Source organism: Paramormyrops kingsleyae, chromosome 5 (genome assembly GCF_048594095.1).
Source record: "Paramormyrops kingsleyae isolate MSU_618 chromosome 5, PKINGS_0.4, whole genome shotgun sequence".
Classification (NCBI taxonomy): domain Eukaryota; kingdom Metazoa; phylum Chordata; class Actinopteri; order Osteoglossiformes; family Mormyridae; genus Paramormyrops; species Paramormyrops kingsleyae.
This window is the reverse complement of record NC_132801.1, coordinates 38,386,830-38,407,228: the sequence shown is the minus strand read 5'-3', so window position 1 is coordinate 38,407,228 and position 20,399 is coordinate 38,386,830. Positions and strand designations below refer to the sequence as shown.

Below are 20,399 nucleotides of genomic sequence, written 5' to 3'. Positions count from 1 at the left end.
GTTTGGGGGGGCCCTGCTCCTCTCACCTTCACCCATTTGTGATTTTATCCATCTGTCCATCCCATGTTCCAAACGCTTATCCAGTACAAGTAGTGTGGAATTTGGAGCACAAGGCAGCAAGGCACCCTGGTTGGGATGCCAGTCCACTGCAGGACACAAAATTAAACATAATCATCATGCATTATGGCTTCTCCAAAATCTCTTGACGACACCACAGTCTCAGCTATGATCTCTGCATGCCTGGCTGGTATCGCAGCCTGGATGAAGGACCTTCACCTCCAGTTTAATAAACAGATCAAGCCTTTTCTGTCTGATGTTCATTCAGCCTAAATATTCTCATGTCACACTCCAGCTTGTCTCTCTTCACTGGGACTGTCTCTATTTATTGGCACGCCCATCCAGTTTAAGTCCTTGATGCTGGCTTCCAGGTTCATTAATGGACCGGCACCAATCTCCATCAAAAGCCTCCTCAAGACCTATGTCCCATCTTGCCCCCTTCAGTCAGCAAACCAGTGCCGCTTTGTGCTCCCTCCACCACGAGAGAAGTGTCACTCCAGACAGTTCTCTTGTGTTGTTCCCCGGTGGTGGAATGAGCTGCTCAACCACATCTGACATCAGCCTTCCTCTCTACTTTTAAGAGATTTTAAGACACATCTGCTCCTCAGTTTCTCTGCCTTTGTGACAGGCAATGCATTTTTACATTCTTTTAATGTTCTCATGTTGCACTTCTGGTCCTTGAACAGCTTTATTAGGTTCTTGTTAGAAATTGTTGTGTAGCTCCTGCTCCAGTACTGCACTTGCACTTGTACCTGGGCATATAATGGAATCTCAGCCTAGCTGCACTTATGCCTCGCCAACTCCGTGACAGCATGAATTTTTGCAGTGTGCTATTTACCACGCTTGTACATCGCTTTAGACAAAACCATCTACTAATTATGTAAATGTAAATTTAGATATGCTAATTAGTTCATCACATCCACACGCACACACACACACACACACAATAATACCCTGTGGGTAATTTAGATATCCCACTTAGCCTAACTGCATATCATTGGAATGTTGGAGGAAACCCACACAACATAGAAGAGTATACTCTACACCAGGGGTCACCAACCTATACTGTGCCTGACATCAGTATAACAGTATAGGCCAGGGGTCACCAACATGGTGCCCGCGGGCACCAGGATGCCCCCAATGACCACATGAGTCGCCCACGGACCTGTTCTAAAAATAGCACAACTCACCAGTGAGCAGCGTCTAAAATTTAATTTTATCCTGTTGCTATTCTTCTTAAATCACATTTGCATTTATATAGATTTGAAAATGGCAATATCTAAAAAAAAAAAGCATTTAAAACATTTATTATACATGAAGTTTAGATAAGCTTAGAATCTTGGGCGTTTCAAACTGGTAGCCCTTCGTATGGCTCAGTACCCGTGAAGTAGCTCTCAGTTTCAAAAAGGTTGGTGACCCCTGTCCTACACACAGAACACGGGCTGCAATTCACACGCCGAATCTGTATGTGTGAGTCAATGGTGGTCCCCAGTGAGCCCTCTGTGACTTAATATGCATATTTATTTCTCTGACCCTTATGGCTGGGCTTTTACAAACCTCATTTTGGGATGGGCACCATCCATGAAGGTGCAACAGCCACTCTGCTTCTCAGATTTAAACCTGAAGCAGTGGCCATTTGCTGTGTGTCTTTTGTAACTAAGCCACTCCTTACGTTTTTTCAAACACAGCTCCTCCCTTATGGTTCCCCATTTACCCTGCTAAATGCCCCTCCCCCATCTCCATGCAGGAAACTTCCTGGCCATGGAGGTGGCCTGCACCATGATGTGCCCAAAAGCCAACCAGGAAGTCATCACCAGCCTGCCTGATGGCAGTGAGGTGCAGAAGTGTGAGAAGTGTGATGACGACTGTCCCCAAGGTTGGGCTCCGCTTAACCGCTTAACCCCTACTTCACCATCTCCGGTGTGACTGTGGCTCTTTTCAACATGGCTCCCCATCACCGAAATAGTGCAGTACAGAGCACATCCGCCATTTTGCAGTGCTTTGAGTTCTCAATGGCATATCGGTCTCACTGTGTAGTACACTGTGAAATACCAAAAATGCATTGCAAATTGTATTATAGAGATGTACACTAGCATACTCCCTGTATACCATGATGCAATGTGAAGGTGGCGTCTTTTGTCAACTCATTCATAATACAAACTTGGACAAATTTGTATATAAACATTAGCACTTTTTTTTTTTAAAGTCACAGAATGATACTGTAGATCTCTGCAAAAACCGAAGTTGACATTTCAGTTTTAAATTGTAATAATCATAATAAAAATCCATCCATCTATCTGCCACTTATCGAAGGTCGGGTTGCGTGGGCAGCAGTCTGAGCAGGGATGCCCAGATCTCCCTCTCACCAGCCAGCTCCTCCGGGGCATACTATCTCTCCAGCGTGTCCTGGGTCTGCCCCGGGGCCTCCTCCGGGCTGGACATGCCCGAAACACCTCCCCAGGGAGCCGTCCAGGAGGCATCCTAGATAGATGCCTGAACAACCTTAACTGCCTCCTTTTAATGTGGAGGAGCAGCAGCTCTACTTTAAGTTTCTCCCAAATGCCTGAACTCCTCACCGTATCTCTAAGGCTGAGCCCAGACACCCTGTGGAAGAAACTCATCGTGGGGTTCGGGGTTCAGTGTAGATCGGGTGGCAGTCAAAGGCAGGGGTCTTGGCAGACCATTCGTCAGCGACCATAATAAAAATTAAAAATAAGTATAAGTAAGTCACAGGTTCACATCCATATTTATCTCCTTTGTTCTGTTTACGTCATTCTTGTATTTTGCTGTTTCTGTTTGCAACATGTCTTAGAAGCCATTGTCTTGTTTCATTGAGTAATTCCCCGTCTTGTAAATCTGCGTAGATTTCCCTGTATAGGGAGCAGTGAGTGAGTGAACCATTTCGAATGCAACCCATGTCTCAGCCTGTCCTCCTTTCCCATGATCCCCCAGTGTGCTACGGCTTGGGGATGGACAGCCTGCAGGGAGTCCTGGCCATCAACTCGTCCAACATCGGCCTCTTCGCTGGCTGCAAGAAAATCTTTGGTAGTCTGGCCTTCCTGCCACAGACCTTCACTGGGTAGAGTCTCCAAAAATACTGTCCTTAATCATTTCATACAAAATGACGTGAAAAGGTCTTGTACAGTATAGGTTTGAGTTTTGGGTCACATACATTTTAAACACATTCTTTCAGGAGTCATCAAAATTTATCTGCCACTTAAAAAGTGATGATATGAATGTGTCCAGTGTTGGGAAGATTACTTTGGAAATGTAATTCGTTACAATTACAAGTTACTCTATTTAAAATGTAATAGTAGTGTAACTATTTCAATTACTATATGAAACTAATGTAAATAATTACATTTGATTACTTTTTGATTACTTTTCTAAATTATGATTGAATATTCTCAACCATTAACCATTTTGAAATTTTGTAACCTGGTAGTGTTTACCTTACAGCAGTACTAAACACTGACTACTGTCAAACTCCTTTCAATACATGAATTAATATGATTATAATTGATCAATTTAATAAAGATACAAAAGATACCATACATACCATATAGGCCTAATAATTATTTTAAACAACGGGTAAGTTCATATTGATCCTCGCTTCATACTCAGTGAAAACCCAGATTCCCTCAGTGTAACAAGTCATAACATTAATGCTACATAAAATATACCTAAAATGTCAAAAAAAATTGTTAAAACTCAGCCTTCAGTTATTAAATTCTAATGTGTGTTCATAATATAAACTTCTTGGGAGTCAAAACAAGACAAACTACGAGTGATTTGACCACTCCGTGACTCTTCAGGATTACATTATGATACAAACTTTTTATATACTTGTAAAAATAAATGGTTCCATCTTACTTCTTATCTGAACAGTTCTTGCATCAGACAGGATATTTTTCAATCACAAATCACAGAGTAGCCTAAAACAGTGTCTTCATAGCACTGTAAAATAAAATGGGTTAGCAGAGTGGTAAGGCTGCATCGCCCAGGGGTTAGCTAGTTAGTGAATTTTCAAAACTCAATACGACATAGCATGTCGGGAGTGCTAATACAGACTTAACATAAATTACCAATAACCTTAGCATACTGAAGGACGGCACATTTTCTGTCAACGGGATCAGAAGTGCCAGTGTGGCTTTAAAGCACGGTACTCACTTCGCGATTCATTGTGGTGTTTACGCATGCTGTCAGTGTTTACATTTTGTTTTGTTGTCCTATGCGCCGTATCTTTTGATTGAGTTGGTGTTGTCGTCATACAGTCTGCATACCTGTCATAGTCAAGATTATTAGATCCGTATCGCACAGTGTGATCAGTAATGATTATATAAGATTGCTGAAATCACACAGTGTGTACCGGGCATTACACCTTTAGAAGCATGGTGTGGCACACTGAAGGTAGTGCAGTTACAGTAAGCTGCACTTACCTCTAGATGTTTCCTTAGGTTGGTCATGGCAAGTTAATTAGCAGAATTAGCTGCAATTGTAGACGTGACAGGATAGCCAATTAGAAGCATCGAATAGTTTCAAACTTTCGGCTGTGGAGGGAAATAGCAAAGGAGGATGTTTTGCATAAGAAAAACATGAAAAACAATAAAAATACTGTTATTAAATATATTAGCAAGGTTTTGCATACAATCTTATGATGAAACTAAAATTGTAATGAATATGAATATTTCCATAAGTAACTGTAATTTAATTTCACTTTTTTTCTCTAGTAACTGTAACGGATTACAATTACTTTTTTTTTTGTAATTAAATTATGTAACGCCGTTACATGTAGTTGCATGGTTACTCCCCAATACTGAATGTGTCCATGGTATGAAAACAGTGTGGCTCTTTTTTTATACTAATAGTGTTTTAAGACTGATTGAATATTACTGCTGGCATGTATATTGTACAGCTTTCAGCAGGCAGTTTTGAGCAAGCTAAAGGCATAAAGAAAACTACAGTACTAACTATAATTTGTAATATGTGAGGTATGATTAAAAATAATCTTTAAATGAATGAAACACCAGTAGCTATGCCTTTACATAAAATGGAAGAATATTTGTGCACGCAACCAAAAAGAGCAACACTGACCCGAACACCAAAAGCTGATTAGAAGTGTGAGACGCTTTAGATGAGGTTGATAATGATACGGCAGACAGATGAGATAACGGGAATGTTGCCCTGTGCTTTAAATTTAAGTAGCCATCTACTGTATCAAGTAAAACCTGGCAGCTTTTGCAGTCGTCTTAAGACCAGCAGTGAAATTTGAATAGGCTGTTTTTTTTTGGTTTGCTCCCCCCAGCATATGAGTAGAGTAGCCCAGACCTCCCCTGACATGTGAGCTGTTTGCCGCGCGCCGCTTGTTGCTCTGTGGCCTTGGGCACACTTAAAGGAAGGCGCCATTCACTTGAGCCCCCCTCTGCCTGCTGTGGGTCCAGCTGACCGTGGCCTTCACTGTATAGCACTGACAGGGCAATGAGCCCAGCTGCCACACCCACCTGACTGGATGCGAGATAATCCGCATTTCCTGGGCTTCCCAGCTAACACGGCTTGTTTGGCATTGCAGACACAAGACACAGTAATCTGTGACTAAGCTCTTAGGCTGCTAGTGAGTTTCTGAGGCAGACTGAGTGTGGGCTGAGTACTCCCATCGCTAACTGCCTTTCTCTTTTCCAAACACACAACAAGGATTTTGTTTCTTTTATTGCTAAAGAGATCCTATGACCAACACCTCAGCCCTGGACCCCAGGCAGCTCGACGTGTTCAGAAGCCTGCAGGAAATAACAGGTACTTCACAGCACAGCTGCGCATGACAGACAGCCCGTCATGTTGCTCATTTGTTTACTCTGGGATAATTAATTAAGTAGTTGGTTCCCACTGAATCCTTTTATTACCTCCCCCCCCCCCCCCCCCCAAACACACACAGCTTGTTCACATTTTAATTTTGTTGTTATGCAGCTATTATGAAGCTCTTGATTACCTGGCTCTGTCTTGCAGATAGTGGTCTGGAACAAAAATGTAGACCGGTTGGGGGTCGAGGGGGGCACTGGGCGGAGAGCTGTGTTAACTGCTCGTCTTGTCGCGATTGCCAGGATACCTGTACATTGAGGCCTGGCCCAGTGGCTGGATGGATCTCAGCATCTTTGAGAAGCTGGAGGTGATCAGAGGGCGAATGCTGTACAGGTAAAGGCAGCATAAAGGCAGCATAAAGGCAGCATAATGGCACCATTGCGCATAGCTGAGCTTTATGCACATCTGCATTAGAGTGGCTGGGTGGCTAAGCTACAGCATGTTGGCATTAGTATGTTTTACTTATCTGACTCCCCCATTTCAGAGGCATCTTCTCGCTGGGTGTGCAGTCCCTGCACATCACGTCCCTTGGCCTGCGCTCTCTTCGCAGTGTCAGCGGGGGCCTCATTCTGGTGCACAACAACAGCCAGCTGTGCTATACCTCATCTGCACCATGGGGGGCGCTGCTGCCGGCGGAGCAGCAGACATACCTCATCGTCACCCAAAATCATAACCCAGAGGACTGCGGTATAGTACCCCCCCCACCTTTGCACTTTGTGTGTGTATCCCACAATGTCATAAATTATTTGGATGGTGTGGTGACCATTTTTTGGTCCCCACAAGGGGAAACTGAATTTTATAAAAATCTGTCACTACAAACAAAAAAAACTACAAATATCTTGCATTTTGTTTGGCTACTTATGGTTAAGGTTGTCAAGTTTTAGGGTTTTGCCCATAGAAATTAATGGAGAGTCCCCACAAAGATTTACATGCCTAATCTGTTTGAGTGTGTGATGATTGCCTGGATTCAGCTGAGTGTTCTCAGTTTTCTATCCAGCACTGGAGGCTGGGCAGGAATCTGTCTGCGCATTTCCAGTGTCTTTATGGGTGTTATTATCTTTCACCTCAGTCTGGGAAATCCTGGCACTGATTCAGTTGCTGTGAGTCTATACCGTGCGGCTCGTCTTGATCATTCGGCGAGCTGTGAGAATGTGTAGCAACAACACCAGCCAATCATGCAGCTTGAAGCTTTAAACTGGTTTGAGAAGATTATTATTGTGCCATTTAGCATGACTCTGGCGCAGGTTCGGCATTTCATTTAAAGTTACTCTTCTTGTTTCTTTCCCCTTGTGCTTTTTTATTGTTTGACCATGGTGTGACCATATGAAGAATACAGTTTTGAAGTGTGTGCTGATTTTCCATACAAGAGCAGCATGTGCACCCATTTTAAAGCTGCTTTTTTTGTCTGGGCACCAGCTTCAGTTTTTCTCCGATGTCGTCTCCTCATGTTGTCTTTGTGCAAACCCACGCCCCTCCATTGTCCCACACAGCCGCTGAAGGGCACGTTTGCCACCCCCTCTGTGCGGACAGCAGGTGCTGGGGACCTGGAGCTGGACAGTGTGTGTCCTGCCTGAAGTACCGGCGTGGCACAGAGTGTGTGAAGGAGTGTAACGTCCTGCAGGGGTGAGAAGGGGGAGGAGCTAGGTGAATGGGGTGAACATATCACACATACAGCCACAAACACAATGTACTGGAACACCCACCCAAATTATCCTTTAATATATTATACATTCAAGAAAATGAATCTCAAAGTGTTTGCATGCTGAATGGAAACAGAATCAAATATGGCCACTTATGGTAAGTGGTTCCACTCCATCTTCTGTCCAGGGTGGAACGCGAGTACAGCAACGGCTCCGTCTGTGTCCCCTGCCACTCTGAGTGCTTGCTGTTAAATGGCACCGCCTCCTGTTACGGCCAGGTGAGGGAGCGGCCTGGGGCTGATGGGGCTGCCTGTGGGTGTGGCCAGGCAAGGGCGGGGCCATCCTCTAGCTTTCATTGCCTACCGTTCCACTGCTTTTCCACAGGCACCACCCAAGCTTTGCTTACCATTGGCTGCCTTTTTGCCGGCAGGGTGCGCACCAGTGCCTAGAGTGCCGTCACTTCCAGGATGGGGAGGCGTGTGTGCAGAGCTGTCCCAGCAGAGCCAAGGAGGACCAGCACGCTGTGTGGAAATACGCCAATGCCACCAGGCACTGCCTGCCCTGCGGCACCAGCTGCTCCCCACCGTGAGTTCAGCACCCACTGCTAAGCGGAAAATGTTATCGGGGGAAGATGCCTTAATGATACGGATTGGGTCAGCCTGATCTGTATGTACTGGGTGTGTTGGAGATAATATCTGTACAAAATTAACATTAATCCCCTCCCCCCACTACCGGATGGATGGATGGATGGAATATGAACGTTAGGTACGGAATTCTTAAACTTCATTAAGTCCCTTCTGTTGGCTTTGTCTGAGTAAATTGCATTTAATGCTAATGAATTTTCATTTTTGGGGCTAACAGTGCTGGGAAGCTTGCCTTGTTTGCTCAGACAAAGGAAAGCGCTCAGTAATAGGGAAATTTTTTGGTGCATCATACAGCTGTTCATAGCCAGATACTACCAGACAGTAGTAACCCTAGTAATCTTGGGATATCCAAACCTGTGAGTCTTCCTGCATGGTACCCTGCAGACTGGCCTTCTCCCATGTGACCTGATCCCCCCACCCCGTGTTTCAGATGCAGTGTGTTGGATGAGCGTGGCTGCCCCATTACCCAGAAGGCATGGTGAGCATCCCTCATCGCCGGCTCCAGTGGATGGATTTGCCGGTGCGAGTAATACTAGCACTTTGTCTGCTGCTGCTTTCCCATAGGCTGGGCACCTCTGTGGCAACGGCTGTGGGTGGAGTCTTCCTCCTCCTCATCCTGCTGGCAGTGCTGTTGTTCCTCCTGCGCCGACAGAGACACCTGAGAAGGAAGAAGACACTGAGGAGGATCCTGCAAGAGCACGAGGTAGGAAGGCGGCGCCTATTAGCTTCTGTTTAAAGCAGCCATTGTTTTCAGGCTCTCCGTCTAGCTCAGACTGTAATGCAGCAGCGCAGGTTAAACAGCAGTTATGGGGCTGCCCCCGAGGTGCTTGTGTTTCACGCTGGACCTGCGCTTCCCTCGCCCTCCAGCTGGTGGAGCCGCTGACCCCCAGTGGCGCTGTGCCCAACCAGGCCCAGATACGCATCTTGAAAGAGACTGAGCTGAAGAAGGTCCGGGTCCTGGGGTCCGGGGCCTTCGGCACGGTCTATAAGGTGTGTACATGACCACACACACACACACACATGTAGGGTATACATATCCTTATGGTGACCACTCATTCATTCATGGGAAAAATGCTAACGCTAACTATGACAACCTTAACCCCTACCCTGCCCTAACCATAACCATAAGTAACCTAACAAAATACAAGAGTTTTTGCATTTTTAGTTTTTTCATAGCAGTCACCGATTTTTATAAAATAGAGGAAACCGGTCCCCATAAGGGGAAAAAAACCGGATATTTATCACGTTATGGGGACATTATGTCTCCATAAGGATAGGTAAACCCAGTCACACACACACACACACACAGCCATAGGCACACACTGCTACCATAGCAATTAAAGTTGTACTTCAAAGATAGGTCAGGCTGCCCTAGAATCTTTGAACAGGGTAATTTACTTAAAATTACTGGGTAATTAAAGGGCAATTAACTTGAAAATGCTTCAGTGAAATGATACTTTATAAAGGGTTTGAAGACTAAAGTTCTGCTTACACTTGGTTTTAAAATGTGTTTTGGGTGTTTGGAGCACAAGTGGACAACAGAAAATACAAGTGTAAAAGACACATTGTAATTTGGTCACTCAGACCACTCGTTGTGATGGTCTGGGACACATCTGACCATGTATTGTTTGTAGTGTAAATGCTAATGCGTCCTGATGCATCCCCGACTATGTGTCACAAGAAAATACATCATCAATGCAAGACGTGATGGTTATTTTGGTCACAGCATGCCAACTCGAAAAAATGGAGAGCAGCACTAATGTACAGTTGGAATAGTCCATACATGTGTATTAGTTCTTGAAGCATAAACATATCTGGCACTTGTCTGGTGACAGAAAACGACATACCGTATTTTTCGGACCATAAGACGCACCGGACCATAAGACGCACCTAGTTGTAGGGGAGGGAAATGAAGAAAAGGGGATAGAAGTAATTTGTCAAACTATAGGCCAATCAGTCTAACTTGTATAACTGGTAAAGTTATGGAGGCTATAATCAAAGAGAAAATGGTAGATTACCTGGACTCAAATAACATTTTGAGGGATAGCCAGCATGGATTTAGGAGAGGTAGATCCTGTTTAACAAATCTGTTGGAGTTTTTTGAGGAAGCTACTCAGGAAGTTGATGATAAGAAGGCCTATGATGTCATCTACTTAGATTTCCAAAAGGCTTTTGATGTTGTTCCCCACAAGAGGCTCTCACTTAAACTCAAAGCGACAGGTATTTTAGGAACTGTAGCGACCTGGATTGATAACTGGTTAACGGCTAGGAAGCAGCGAGTAGTTATAAGAGGCTCAATGTCACAGTGGGCCTGCGTTCTTAGTGGGGTACCGCAGGGTTCAATTTTAGGACCACTTTTGTTCCTAATTTACATAAATGATATAGACACCAATATATACAGTAAACTGGTGAAATTTGCAGATGACACCAAGGTGGGTGGTGTAGCAGATACTGAACTAGCGGCTCAGCAGCTACGCGGGATCTTGATTTAATTAGTGACTGGGCCGATACCTGGCAGATGAAATTTAACATAGACAAATGTAAGGTACTCCATGTAGGGAGCAGAAATATAAAGTACAGGTATTTTATGGGACCTACTGAAATAAAGGTAGCTGATTATGAGAAAGACCTTGGTGTGTATGTTGATCCTTCCATGTTTCATTCTCGCCAGTGCGGGGAAGCAATAAAAAAAGGCCAATAGGATGTTGGGGTATATCTCCAGGTGTGTGGCGTTTAAGTCAAGGGAGGTAATGCTAAGATTATACAATTCCTTGGTGAGACCTCACCTAGAATATTGTGTACAGGTTTGGCCACCATATCTTACATAGCGGCCTTAGAAAAGGTACAGCGTAGGGCCACAAGAATGATTCCTGGTCTTAGAGGAATATCATACGAGGAAAGGTTATTTGAGCTAAATCTGTTCAGCCTCAAGCAAAGGAGACTGAGGGGGGACATGATCCAGGTCTATAAGATTCTAACAGGTTTGGATGCTGTTCAACCGAATAGTTACTTCAGCATTAGTTCAAATACAAGAACTCGTGGCCATAGGTGGAAATTAGCGGGAGAACATTTCAAACTGGATTTAAGGAAGCACTTCTTTACACAGCGTGTAGTCAGAGTATGGAATAGTCTTCCTGATAACGTAGTGCAAGCTGAATCCTTGGGTTCCTTTAAATCAGAGCTAGATAAGATTTGAACAACTCTGAGCTATTAGTTAAGTTCTCCCCAAGCGAGCTTGATGGGCCGAATGGCCTCCTCTCGTTTGTATAGTTCTTATGTTCTTATGTTCTAAAAAAAAGATTCTGAACCAAATAGTGTCCTACAATATTTTACGTCAACCATGTACAGTGAACAGTAGTCAACAGCAGCATTAAGAACCATTATCACTGTTATTAACAAATAAAGTAAGTAAGTAAGTAAGTAAGGGGACATAGTTTAATTTTTTGCCGATTTAACCTAATTTTAAAAACTGTAATACTTCCGACAATGGACGTTTTGAAAAGAAGACAGATTATGGATTTAGCCAGCGTTTTTTCATGATTCTACATTAAGATTTCAGCGAGAGATAAACTGAAATAGACGCGAGAAGTACCTGCGTCGCCAACTATGCATTCGACCCCAGAGGGTTAAAGCATGTGAGCAGAGCAATATTCGGACCATAAGACGCAGTAACTTTTTCTCCCCTCTTTTGGGGGAGGAAAAGGTGCGTCTTATGGTCCGAAAAATATGGTAACTGTGCATGGGGCCATTTGACCTTCTAGTGGACGTCATGTAGGCAGCAGAGCATGTGAGCAGAGTGGAGCAGTGAGAATTTCCGCTCTTCGCTCACGAGGCTGTTGGCTCCACTCGCTCCTCCTTAATTCGCACAAGCTGCTCCGCTCAACACCGCTCCTCGCTCCACTAAAGTTTCCTCCCGCTCCAGTCAAATCGCTCCACCCTCGCTCCAATTTAAAAGAGGGCGTGTGGTCAGTATCTCTGGGTGGCCGCTGGCCTGGCCTGTTGGCGCCGGTGCGGGGGATGGGGGGTTCTGCCCCCCCGGGGTGGGTGGCACGCTGGGGGGGGATCGGGGGGTGGGGCCTCTGGGTTCCGCCTGTGCCGCTGCGCTAGGGTGGGTGGGTTTGGGGGTGTGGGCTCTATCTGCTGGGGCCGCTGCTCCGGCTCCAGGGCGGGTGGTCGCCCGCATGCTGGGGGGCCTGGTCTGCCCAGGCCCGTTGCCTGGTGGGGGCGGGTCGTTGTCTGCCGTTGGCGATTCCGGCGCGGGGCCCTCGGGCGCTGTGGGGTGGTTGGGGGGGGGGGGCCGTGGGGGGAGCCTCTGCCTCGCCTGGGCGGTGGCCGGGGGGCGGGGGTGACCCCGCCTGGCTGGACCGGTTGGTGGGGCCCTTCGGCCCTGGACCTGCCTGCCTCGGTGGGGGGGTTGCGGGTGGGGCTGGGGGGCTCGCCGCCCGTCCTCCCTGTATGGGGGTTGGCGCCCCCTTAGTCCCTCGCTGGCTCCCTCTCGGGTTGCCTGGTTCTCCTGCCTTCGCCTTGGGCTTGGGGGGGGGGGGGGGATGGGGGTGCTGTCGCCTCCCCTGACGGCATCAAATGGTCACACCTACACTTACATACATACAAGAATGGTTGAGCGATCAATATCATTATTATTCTTACTTTTTAGGGTATGTTATAGATATAGGAATTGAAATATACATGTATAATTTTTGTTGTTTGATGTCCTTGTAATGAGTGTTATGTTTCTTATGGTTGTTTGTATTGTGTATTCCCCTATACTTAATTTTTTCCATCCCACCTACATTATTCGTGTTATTATTTCTGTATACCTTTTTTTTTTTTTCTCCCCCTCTCCCCATGTTGATTGATGTCTGTTATTGTTACGCTTGTTGTTTCTGTATCTCCCCCTGTTTTTCTTTTTTTTTTTTCTTTTTCCACGGTACTGGTGAGTTTGGAGCGGCCACACTCTTTGCTCTTGAATGTAATGTAAAATAAAGTTGTCCTCCGAAGAGGGGGGGTGGTGGGCAATAAAATAAATAAATAAATAAATAAAAGAGGGACAAATAATCTGCATGCCTAACAAATGTCACCTTAAACCAAAGCCTAATATCATAAAGAAATATGAGCAACGGCAACATTGCCACTATGTTGTTTAAAAATATTTATTTTTAAACAACATATAGGCAACAACGGACAGGTTTGGTAATGGCATTCCACACAAAAATTGGCTTAAAAATAAAGGAATCAGTGGGCTTAATAGCCTAAAGAATATACAGGCTAAGCATCCACGTTTTAAATTCCTGTTTTTTTCTGTTTATGCTGCTACTGCAAATTTCACTGACAGCGTTCAAAATTCAAAAAATCCTAATAGAACTACTTTGGCCAACTTCACGCTGATGATGTCACCATGTAAACAAACATTTATATCTCAGAAACTAAAACAGCACAAAAAAAAATTTAACGGCACAATCCGGCACATACGATTGAGACCAGTTTGGTTGAAATCTGAAACATATGGGGGGCCAACTTCATGCAGGTTCAGTACCCTTTGTGAAAAACTTTGCTAATTCCATGTTGGCCAATTTGTGTAACAGTCTTGATTATACAGATGAATTCTGGGTAGATCTGGGCATGCCTCAGAGTCATAGCGTGAGCGGTATTGGAGCGAAATTGGAGCGAGACAGAGCGACCGCTCCAGCCTTAATTAAAAAACCGCTCCGCGCTCTGACCAAATTCCACTACGCTCCGCTTACATGCTCTGGTAGGCAGTAATGAAGTCTGAACACAATTGGTCAGCTGGACACCTTGGAGATGTGTGATAGACACAGGTGTAAATGGTCATGTGACTGCTGTTTACTGATCTGATCACCCAAGATGCATTTTAGAACCAAGTGTAAACAGGGTCTAAGTCAGAGATGGGCAACTTCATTCAAGCCATGAAATGTATTACCAGCAATGATGGGGGCAGTCAGTTTTATATATAATCTTTAAAACTGAACCCTACAATTTCTGTAGGCTGCAGAACATCTTCAATCAGCATAAAATACCACAAATTCATAGGCACACATACACCTATACAGTATATTAACAACAAATCAACATATTGCTTGAAAATACCATCAGAATACCATATATTGCGATATAACGTCTGGACAATATGACTGAAAAATTACAGCTAACCAAGACATTTTAAAACACACACAATGTAACAGAAAATGGAAAGAAGCGCTGTGGACAGACATGAATATTTGTCAGTAATGATGGGATGGCAGTTGGCTTTGCACTAGATAGACCTACTCGTTTCAACTAGATATTCAGCTCACCCTAAGTGTTCTATATTTTTACAGGTAACTGTTTCCAGTTCCACCTAGTGGTCAAACAGCACGATATGCTAGAATTCATTTCAAAGTGTTTTTATTTTGTTCATTCATAAAATATACTTTTAATATTTGTGCACAGCAAGCAGGCTGTGAAAAAGAGCGGAGAGGGCTGGTTGCGTCCTGCGAGATGCTAGCTGCCCATCCCTGCTATGTTATGCGAGTTTCTCTGGTTGGACATGTCTAGAATGTGAAAATGCAGATTGTTGATCCAAATAAATAAGTGAAAATGAATGTAAATGTAAAGCAAATAACAAACGCAAATTTCCCTCATAGGGGGTGTGGGCCCCTGATGGGGAGACTGTGAAAATCCAAGTAGCTATAAAGGTGTTGCTGGAGAACACCTCGCCCAAGGCCAACAAGGACATCCTGGATGTGAGTCTGGACACCTTGCATTTATGCACCTGTGGGGGGGGGGGGGGTTTGCTTGTCCCTTTCCATCAGCTGTTAAATGCTACCATTCAGAGCCCTGAGCTGCATGATGTGAAATATTAACTGCATCCCTCACATCCACTTTATGCACATTGAAAAGGGTGCTTTTATTTAATTTAGCCCATTTTAAACCTATTAATGAATTGTAGCGTGGGCAACTTTAAGAGCACATGTGGGTGGTGTGTGGTCAGTAGGTTATGTTGCTGGTTCGAATCCTGTAACTATCAGAGTGATGACACCTCACCATTGGGCCCTTGAGCAAGACCCTTAATGCCAGTTCCAAGGCTGCTGTATGTCGCTATAGTGAAAAGCAGCTGGCTAATAACTGTAAGTGTAAAATGTGAAATAGTGATCAATGACCAGCTGGAGGAGTTATGGTGCTTTTCCACTGCCACCAGGAATCAACCTGACCTGTACCACAAACTGTCAGTTTTCCATTGTGAAGTATGCAAGCTGTACCTGTATTGACAGATTGCAGAACTGAGTGTGCCTAAACCAAGCTGGTTGTGTCATCACCATCTGATTGGTTGAGATGCACAGTGATCTGCACTTAATATTCATGAATTATCTGAAAGGGCATATTCTATACATTATTCATTATTAGTAGTATAGCACATCACAATGTATTGATGCATTCCCGATAACTCAGAACTTGAAAATGTCCAACCTCCTACTTAAAACAGTAGTATGCAACAGCTGAACAGAATGGATATGTAATGCAAATTTACACATGCGAATACTAATTCCACTAGCATTTGTTGCTAACACAACACGTCGATTCACACGCACATGCTAGCAGAATTTAGCACATAGTAAACCTTAATGTACACCGTGTGGACAGTATATATGCTTTTCTTCGGGATTATGTCACTGTCACTCTCCAAACCCGGCAACGCAGTCTCAGTTCGTGGTATGGTGTTGGGTATGGTTCGGTTCCTGTACGCCAGTGGAGAAGCGTCTTTACATACGGTGAATGTGTTCCTCTAGAGTGAGAAACCATGGCTCTGTCCGCAGGAGGCCTATGTGATGGCGGGCGTGGCCAGCCCCTACATCTGCCGCTTGCTGGGCATCTGTCTAACATCCACTGTGCAGCTGGTCACCCAGCTCATGCCATATGGCTGCCTGCTGGACTATGTGCGTGAGAATAAGGAGCGTGTCAGCTCCCAGTACCTGCTCAACTGGTGCGTGCAGATCGCCAAGGTGAGTCAGCCCACATCTGATATCAGAGGACTTGGAGCTTACAGCATGGGCAGGGTTCTTGGGGCAGGGTTCTTGGGGCAGGGCGGGGGGGGGAGGGGGGGTCAGGTGATGACCAGGCTTGGTAGCGGAATGTGGACAAACACCCCCATGTGCCTGGACAGGGAATGAGCTACCTGGAGGAGGTGCGGCTCGTCCACAGAGACCTGGCTGCCCGCAATGTTCTGGTGAAGGATCCCAACCATGTCAAGATCACAGACTTCGGACTGGCTCGCCTGCTCGACATCGATGAGACCGAGTACCATGCAGAAGGCGGCAAAGTACAGCAACGCGTGGCGTCTTCCTGTCTGCTCTGCCTTGGGTGACACAGTCCAAAGCCTCTTTCAGTTCTCTTTTCGTATTCCTTTTTTCTTCACATCTGACCACATATTCTGCACACAGGCCGTGTAGGTCACAGGGCCTATTTGTTGTGTTGTAATGTTTGTAGATGGGATACGCATAGTTGGACCAAAATGGGTTATGGATGTGTATCCCAACATGCAGCTCTATCACACTGTACTTCCTAGAATTTGTTAGAAGCAAATGTTTGGGTTTTTAGCCCTAACTTGAGGAGCAGCAGCAGTAGAAAGCAGTAGCCCGTCTTGCTAAGATTGTGATTTAGCTGGCACTCGGCCCACCCCCACTACCCTGTCTGACTGATGCTTTTGTCCTCTGTGTCCCCCCCGCACGCCTCCACTGTAACTCTTTGTGGTGAGGGTCATCATTAGTGTGCCTTCGCCAAGCACCCTGTCGTGCATCAGTAGCTCTCTGTCGGTTTTGTGTGCAGGTGCCCATTAAGTGGATGGCGCTGGAGTCCATCTTACACAGGAAGTTCACGCACCAGAGCGACGTGTGGAGCTACGGTAAGTCTGTGCCTGTGCGCCTCTCATTGGCAGTGCACATATTGGACCATATGCTGATGTTATTCAGCATGAGCACTTCATGTCCCCAGGGGTGACGATCTGGGAACTGATGACGTTCGGAGCCAAACCCTACGACCTGATTCCAGCCAGGCAGATCCCGGAGCTGCTCGAGGGTGGGGAACGACTTCCGCAGCCCCTTATCTGCACCATCGATGTGTACATGATCATGGTCAAGTGTGAGTATAGACTGGCCAACCTGCTTATTATGTTCCTGGGTTTTCCTCATGAGTTTTGGTGATGGAGGAGACAAATTCAAAAGAATCTCCACTGCATTATATTATGTCTAGTTTGCTCATAGTTTCTGGACTCCATAGCTCGGGGTTCAGTATGTGGGGTGGAAGGACCTGGGCGGGGGCCCTGGAACTTCGCAGCAAAGATAATATTTTACCCATGGAATTTCACATGGAATTTCCGGCTTGCCATGGCAGCAGCCAGTAAAGGGCCGGTTTCCCCACTAGCGAAAGAGGCCTTAACCTGCATTCATTAACCTGCAGGCTGGATGATTGATCCGGAAAGTCGGCCCAAGTTTCGTGAGCTGGTCACAGAGTTCAGCACGATGGCCCGGGACCCTCCCCGATACGTGGTCATACAGGTGAGCTTATCAGCTTCATCCCTTCCTGCTGCTGCAGTGTCTCAGGAGAATGTTAAAGGGGGGGGGGGGGATCCAGGGACTGGGGCACACTGCTGCGATGCAAATTAAACAGAAATGTACTGAGGCTATTGGGTGCTTACTCCAGCAGGATTTTGATATGATATTGTGCAGATTGGCCTTTGGAATGATAGAATCTGTGATATTCAGCACGCATCCCCTTCCTTTCCTCCCCGCAGAATGACGGGAACATGAGCCAGTCTAGCCCAGTGGACAGCCAGTTCTTCCGCATGCTGCTGGTGGGGGACATGCGAGAGCTCCTGGATGCTGAGGAGTACCTGGTGCCCCAGCCGGCCTCTGCAGCCAGGGACGGGCCCTTCAGACACCCATCACACATGGTCAGAAATGCCCCGCAGGGTCATAACAAGAGGTATCGATAAGCAGGGTGATAACCGGGTCTCCCCTGTGTACACAGAGCGCCAGGCAGTGTGTGGAAGATGGGGCCTCAGCAGGGGGGGCGTACCTGTACTCATCTGTCAGCACCCTCGGGCAGGATCAGTGCCCCGCTCTGGCCATCCGGTCCCCCGCAGGCAGCCCTTGGGTGCCCCGGTACCCCTCGCTGGCGCGTAGCGTGTCCCATCATTCTGCAGGGGGCCATTCCGACTCCGTGTTCCTGGATGCGGGGGCGGAAGACTGCAGCAGTCAGGGGCGCTACTGCGATGACCCTTCACAGGCCACGGTTGCCAATGGCGACCTGGGGGCCATGAGTGCGAGGCTGCCTGGCCTCCCACATACCCTCCCCCGTGGAGCTCGCCGGCAACCAGGTGAGACCTGCTCTTTGTGTGTGTGTGTGTGTGTGTGTGTGTGTGTATGAGCTGCCTAAAGGCTCAGACAGACTGCCACTTTACACCCCCCCAATAGAATATGTGAACCAGACTGCTGCAGACGGCCCCGCAGGTACCCCTGTCCACTCCAGCACCCTGCCTCGCAAGACATCTACCAGAGTGCGGCACCCCCTCAACGGCCTGCGCTCCGGGAACAGCGTGGAGAACCCGGAGTACATCATCCCCCTGGGCAGCACCTCATCTGCGTTGGTCTGTCCTTACTACCTAGGCCTGCACACTCAGGCCGGGGGCGAGAAGGCCACAGCACCCACACCCTTGCTCCTCACCAATGGCAGCCTCACCAACGGCTTTGTCACACCTGCAGTAGAGAACCCTGAGTACCTGGGACTGGCAAAAGGCACACCTGAACACATCTGGGGGGCAGAGGTGGGAGGCTCAGGGAGGAATGTGCCCTAGAGGAGAGCTTCAGAAAAGGAGGAGTGCTTACACTGAGCCCACTTATATACTCACGTGTGACCTGCAAGCAAATTCTGATTGGTCATTTGTTCACATTTCTGTTTCACACCATATCGTCCCATCAGCGTGTCAACAAGAAAAGGTCACCCTGCTTCTTCATGGCAGAATCACAAGTTAGCCAACACTGGATGCCTGGTTGCACTTATAAAAATTGCCTGGTGTCTTTCTATTGTCCCATTTTTGACTGGGAGGAGATCATTTAAAAAGTGCTTGAACACACTTGAGCTCTGCTGGCGCCTTTATCTTCATTTACCCCATTATATGCACCCCACCCCCACAGTTCTTCCTCCACACAGAGTACTTATAATTTTAGAATTGTCCTCCCATACCAGAGACTATACTGGTGTTTTATCATGCAGACTATGGTGTCTTGGACCTAATAGAGCTGACAAAAATCAAAGTCTATTTTGTTCATGAGAAAACGCTTTTCAGAACTGTATGGCACTTGTTGTTGGTCCATGAAAGACCGACATTATGCATCAGCGGACAGAGCCCCGGGGTGTGAGGAAATGGCATTCGTGTTTGTCTATTGATGGGCTTTTGAAATGGTGCTGAGCTTGACGCAGTGGCCCTGGCCTCACCCACTGCGAGGGCGCAGCTGGGAACGGAACCCCTTTATGGCCGTGTGAAAACAAGATGGACGCCGTGTAGCAGGCAGTCACCAGGTGGCAGCGGAGTGCCTCGTGCATCCTGACAGACCTCTACAAAAAAGCCCGGCCTGGTGACAACTGTGGCACGGCCTCTGTGTTTCGGGGCAAAAGGGTAACCTTTCTAGACATGTACAGTTAAAGGATGTAAACGAGCCCTACTGATCCCAGTCAAGATGTTGCCATTTTCGACAAGTAGTTATTTAGTTGGGAAGGCTAAACCCGAAGAGACGTAGGTAAGAATTAAACCACAATGTTCTGGAGTTGGAATGTTCTGAGGAGAGAATATCAGGCACATTTAAACACGATAATCAACATTTAAGCTGCTGTGGCAGGACGCAGGTTGGACGCCTGAATGGCGACATTTTTTTGGGAGGCTAGGCAGGGTCACTTCCACTCAGATGAAAATGTTCCTCCGCAATACGAAGATGGTAGGCTTACAGACTCAGAGACACTTGAATTGGCCGTAGCAGCTGCATTCTGTTTTATATGGCTGTATTGTGTGACGTGAAAAAATAATATAATTTCTTATCGCCAAAGCAGAATTTGACTGCACATTAAAAACTAATTTTAAAACAAATATGAATACTGGTATTCGACTGAGAGGAATGTAAATGGTTGTGGTTTGTGTGACACATTGAATGACGCCAAT

General features: G+C 46.3%; 1 protein-coding gene across 1 annotated transcript in view; it reads left to right on the top strand.

The window, feature by feature from the left end:
• Positions 1-20,327, top strand: part of LOC111837750 (receptor tyrosine-protein kinase erbB-2-like) — a 44,620-nt gene extending 24,293 nt beyond the window's left edge. The window contains exons 8-27 of the mRNA XM_072712719.1: positions 1,805-1,933; positions 3,010-3,136; positions 5,774-5,847; positions 6,153-6,243; positions 6,395-6,597; positions 7,401-7,533; positions 7,738-7,828; positions 7,981-8,135; positions 8,625-8,672; positions 8,759-8,897; positions 9,062-9,184; positions 14,836-14,934; positions 16,006-16,191; positions 16,353-16,508; positions 17,015-17,090; positions 17,180-17,326; positions 17,645-17,742; positions 17,979-18,137; positions 18,215-18,563; positions 18,661-20,327. Coding sequence (XP_072568820.1) covers positions 1,805-1,933; positions 3,010-3,136; positions 5,774-5,847; positions 6,153-6,243; positions 6,395-6,597; positions 7,401-7,533; positions 7,738-7,828; positions 7,981-8,135; positions 8,625-8,672; positions 8,759-8,897; positions 9,062-9,184; positions 14,836-14,934; positions 16,006-16,191; positions 16,353-16,508; positions 17,015-17,090; positions 17,180-17,326; positions 17,645-17,742; positions 17,979-18,137; positions 18,215-18,563; positions 18,661-19,040 — 2,963 coding nt within the window. The 3' untranslated portion in view covers positions 19,041-20,327. The remainder of the gene's footprint in view (positions 1-1,804; positions 1,934-3,009; positions 3,137-5,773; positions 5,848-6,152; positions 6,244-6,394; positions 6,598-7,400; positions 7,534-7,737; positions 7,829-7,980; positions 8,136-8,624; positions 8,673-8,758; positions 8,898-9,061; positions 9,185-14,835; positions 14,935-16,005; positions 16,192-16,352; positions 16,509-17,014; positions 17,091-17,179; positions 17,327-17,644; positions 17,743-17,978; positions 18,138-18,214; positions 18,564-18,660) is intronic.
• Positions 20,328-20,399: the final 72 nt, after the last annotated feature.